At 56.9% G+C, this 3,823-nt stretch overlaps 1 protein-coding gene across 1 annotated transcript; it reads left to right on the top strand.

Annotated features, from left to right (window-relative positions):
• Window positions 1–2,163: 2,163 nt before the first annotated feature.
• Window positions 2,164–3,184, top strand: SPRG_07628 (hypothetical protein; the record flags this gene model as incomplete). The annotated part of the gene is made up of 2 exons (XM_012346906.1): window positions 2,164–2,880; window positions 2,930–3,184. The coding sequence occupies 2 exons, from the start codon at window positions 2,164–2,166 to the stop codon at window positions 3,182–3,184; spliced, it is 972 nt and encodes a 323-aa protein (XP_012202296.1).
• Between the last annotated feature and the right edge of the window lie 639 nt (window positions 3,185–3,823).

Consider the following 3,823-nt stretch of genomic DNA (forward strand, 5'->3'; position numbering starts at 1 on the left):
TTCGGTTCGCACACTGCACCTCACTGGAACCTACTCGCGCGCGCGGCGACGGTCCATTCCGGCCACTCCATTGCTGCACTGGTTGCAATCCTCCAATGTCACGTCGTTGGACCTTGTTGGAATCTTTTCTCATGGGGACGCCGTTGCGTTGGCGGCCGTGCTTGCGCAGGCCTCGTCGCTTCGAAGCGTGAGCCTCGTCGACTCGGACGCGCTGCTCCGTGCGATTTTCGTAGCGCAAACGTCACTGCATCATCTCACGTCATTTGTTGTCAGCACCCGCGATTCAGCCAGTGTCGAGCACCTCATGCTGCACGTATTGGATCTCTCGGCGCTCACACGGCTCGACGTACACTGCAACAGTAATTTGAGCTGGCTACTGAAGCTGCTGCCCGCAATGCGATCGCTGAACGAGCTCGCGTTGCGCGGTGGCTATTTTCACAGCGTGCCAGCACCGAGGATGCACGATCGGCTGCGTCTATTGACTCTTGAGGACGTGCAGACGGCAACGAAGGCTGATGCCACAGCACTGCGTCATTGGATGAATGGCTTGCACACGCATTGCGCCATCAACCTTCGTACAACGACCATTGCAAACGATTCAAAGCGCTCGCATCCAGCACTCTCGCCCGATGCCATGTAATCTAAAAGTATAGATAATTTGTACGCCAAGGGTCTCCAACCCCGTTTCATTTCATGGTTTGTAGATAGATACGACGATTTTTCGCGTGAATAAACACAGCAATACTGGCTGTAAGCTCCATGCAGGAAGATTGCCGCTTACATGCACGGAAAAATTCGACAGCGTCGTGCGTGGGGACGCCGGAAGAAGCGTCAACGATCGCATCGGTCAGCACGGTCCAAAGCTCCTTCTGCGCCATGACGGTGAGGTCCGTGAGGTCGTCTGGGGCCGTGAGGCGCTCCTTGAAAGACGGAACGCTGAGGTTGCCGCGTTATAGTCGGTATGAGAGCCCGGGCTTAAGCTCGTGGACCTGCTCTCAACGATACCTGCTTTGGAACCTATGCACCTTGGTCCATATCGTGTCCTCCAGCAATCGTACCAGCAAATCGCGCCAACACCGTTCGTGTAACATTGTGGTAGATCATTTCGCCATGCAACGAAGGCGAGCAGCTCTGGTGAAGGTGCGCAGTCCGTTGGCGAGGGCTAGGGTTATGAAGCAAACCTTGCAAAACTACGTTTTCCGCGCAACCTTGATGCGGTTGGACTCACGCGCGCGGTGTTGATATGGATGGTAAGAGAGTGAAGCTGCTGGATCACACGTCATCTGCGTTGAGAAGCGGCGTTACGATACAGTAGATACCGACGCTTTCCACTGCTCGCAACTTGTCGCTCCAAAATCTCGGCATCCACCTCGCCACGGTCTGGGCTCTTCTCGGATCGCTATCCCGCGTCGTCAGCACCATGGTCCGCATCGCGGTAAGCATCAGCGCCGACACGTACAAAGAGGTCGCTCGTCTAGCCTGGAGGGACTCTGGCGTCGCGATGCTGCCTCGATACATCAACGAGTACGATCTCCTAAGCCCCTAAGCAAGCTTTGAACCATTATGAATGACATTTTTTCATCGCTTGCAGGCTGGGAAGGCCAGAGACACATAGAACACGATGGTCCTCATCTTCGCAGCTGAGAGACACCTCGAGTCTTATTGTCTGTCAAGGTCCAGCCATGGAGGAGCTCGTGCTGGACGTATTAATACGCAATGCCAATGGTCGACTTGTGTAAGCTGCACCAATGTAAACAAATATCTTTGACTGCTTCGGGTGACGCGACCAGCAGCAACGCTATAGCTCAGCCTGAACCAATGGGATGTTAATGATGTCCTTGCGCGCGCCAGGTAGACGCATCGCGCCAGGTCGTCCTCGCGGTCCCGGCAAGACTCCCATTTTCTGATTGTGTTAAGCATTTGCATTCGCTCCGTCACCTGCCCTATGTTTCTTTGTGTGCGTTTGTCGGAAGAGTGCTTGCTTCTCGATAAGCCTCGCAATCGAGGGGGAATACCCTGGCACGTGCTTGTCAGTGGGTGTTGTCATCCGGATACCGAGCGTAGCGGATCGTGGCCACCCGCCAATCAAAATACGGTGGCGCGATCTATTTTTTGGTTCTTGAACCGACATGCGTGAATGGTCATTTTTGAAGCAAGTGCAACATGGCCACGAAGCGGATCCATACCGTGCCGACACCAGCCTTAGCTCTCAACCACCTCCGCGTCGCAGTCGTCCAGTGTTTGGACTCGTACCACGACGTCGTCGCCTTTCTTCGAGCCTTGCCGTCGCTTTCGGCGCCACTGGCCGCGCTGCTCGCACTGCTACAGGGGTCGTCGCGCGCCATGGACCAGTGGCCCGCGATCGCCCTTGAACGCTTGAGCGAGAGCGAGGTGGAGCTGGCGCTCATCGCGCTTCCCGCGATACCTGCCATCCACGTCCACAACCGCGACGATTTCGACGACAATCTCTGGGCGCGGGTTGCCGGCCTATGCACGCTCGCAGCGACGTGGCCGACCAAGATCACGCACCTGAGCGAATGCATTCAAGACAACGAGATCCCGTACGTTCAGCGCATCGTCTCGCACTGCACTCGCCTCGATGCCATCGTCCTGCACCTTGACGCATTTGCGCCGCTCCTGCCGTCGCTGCCACGTGGTCTTCGCCACGTAGCGTTGATGGCCAAATTGTATGTGCCCCCTCCGATACAGAACATCGCACCGACCTTGCGGCAGTGGGTCGAGGTTGGCACGAGCAGTAAAAAGCACATTAGCTTCCACAACACGTGGGTGCTGAGTGACGCCGAGGCTGTCGCAAACGTACTCGCAACCGCCCCGTCTCTGACCGGCCTCGACATTGACGATACGTCCGAGCTCGTCGAAGTCGCTGCAGTATGTGACGGCATTTGGTATCAAACGAACGCCGCTCAAGGAAGCGAAGCAACTTTTGGCGCGACTGGACGTCGCCAAGCTCACGCGGCTCGAAGTGGACGACGTGGCCGACGTCCGCTGGGTCCTCTCGTTGCTGCATTCGATGCCCAACCTCCAAGATCTCTCGCTCAACTGCGGTGAGTTCAAGACGATCCCTGCCACGCTGGCTGCCGCGACGCCCCGTCTGCGGAAACTTCAAGTGCGCAATATCGGATTTTCGGCCACGGCTTTCAACAAGTTTCTCGGGTGGGCGTGAGGCTTGAAGCAGCTGCGCTACGTCTCGTGGGACGTTCAGGGGCACGACAACCGGCAGCTGGCCACGCTTGCGTCGACGCTCCGCCAATGGATCCACACAACAGGCGTCTCCGAGATCCATTTGTCCGGTGCCCATGGAAATTGCGTCGCCGAAATGGTGGCGTCGGTGCTGTGCGAGTCGACACGCGGCACAGGCCTCACGCTTGTGGACCTGCATAGCGACGGATGCGTCGTCTCTCCCGATATGGTGTGGGCGCTCGCCCAAAGCATTGCCCACCTCACGAACACCAGGATCAACATCGCGGCTTTTATCGACGATGAGACGTACCAGCACGTCAAGCGTCAAGCGGAGGTGCACTATGGCGTGTCCTTGACAAGTCGAACGTACAGGGATTTCAGTCTACACAGCATAAGTCGCCCAACCTACCGTTACTACAGTACTATATATGAACGTGTTTCGCGTTATCTTCGTTGTTACAAAGAGTTCGCATACGTAGAGACTAGCAATCTCCTTCGTCTTCATTCGCTCGCCGGGCCGTGGCTGCGCAGGCGGCGGCGCGGGGGTGCGATCTTGTTCTTCTGTAGTCGCGCGGGGACGCTTGTGGCCGCGGGTGAGGCCCATGATGACAAGTTCCGTAGT

This window comes from Saprolegnia parasitica (assembly GCF_000151545.1).
Source record: "Saprolegnia parasitica CBS 223.65 unplaced genomic scaffold supercont2.32, whole genome shotgun sequence".
NCBI classification, from domain to species: domain Eukaryota; phylum Oomycota; class Saprolegniomycetes; order Saprolegniales; family Saprolegniaceae; genus Saprolegnia; species Saprolegnia parasitica.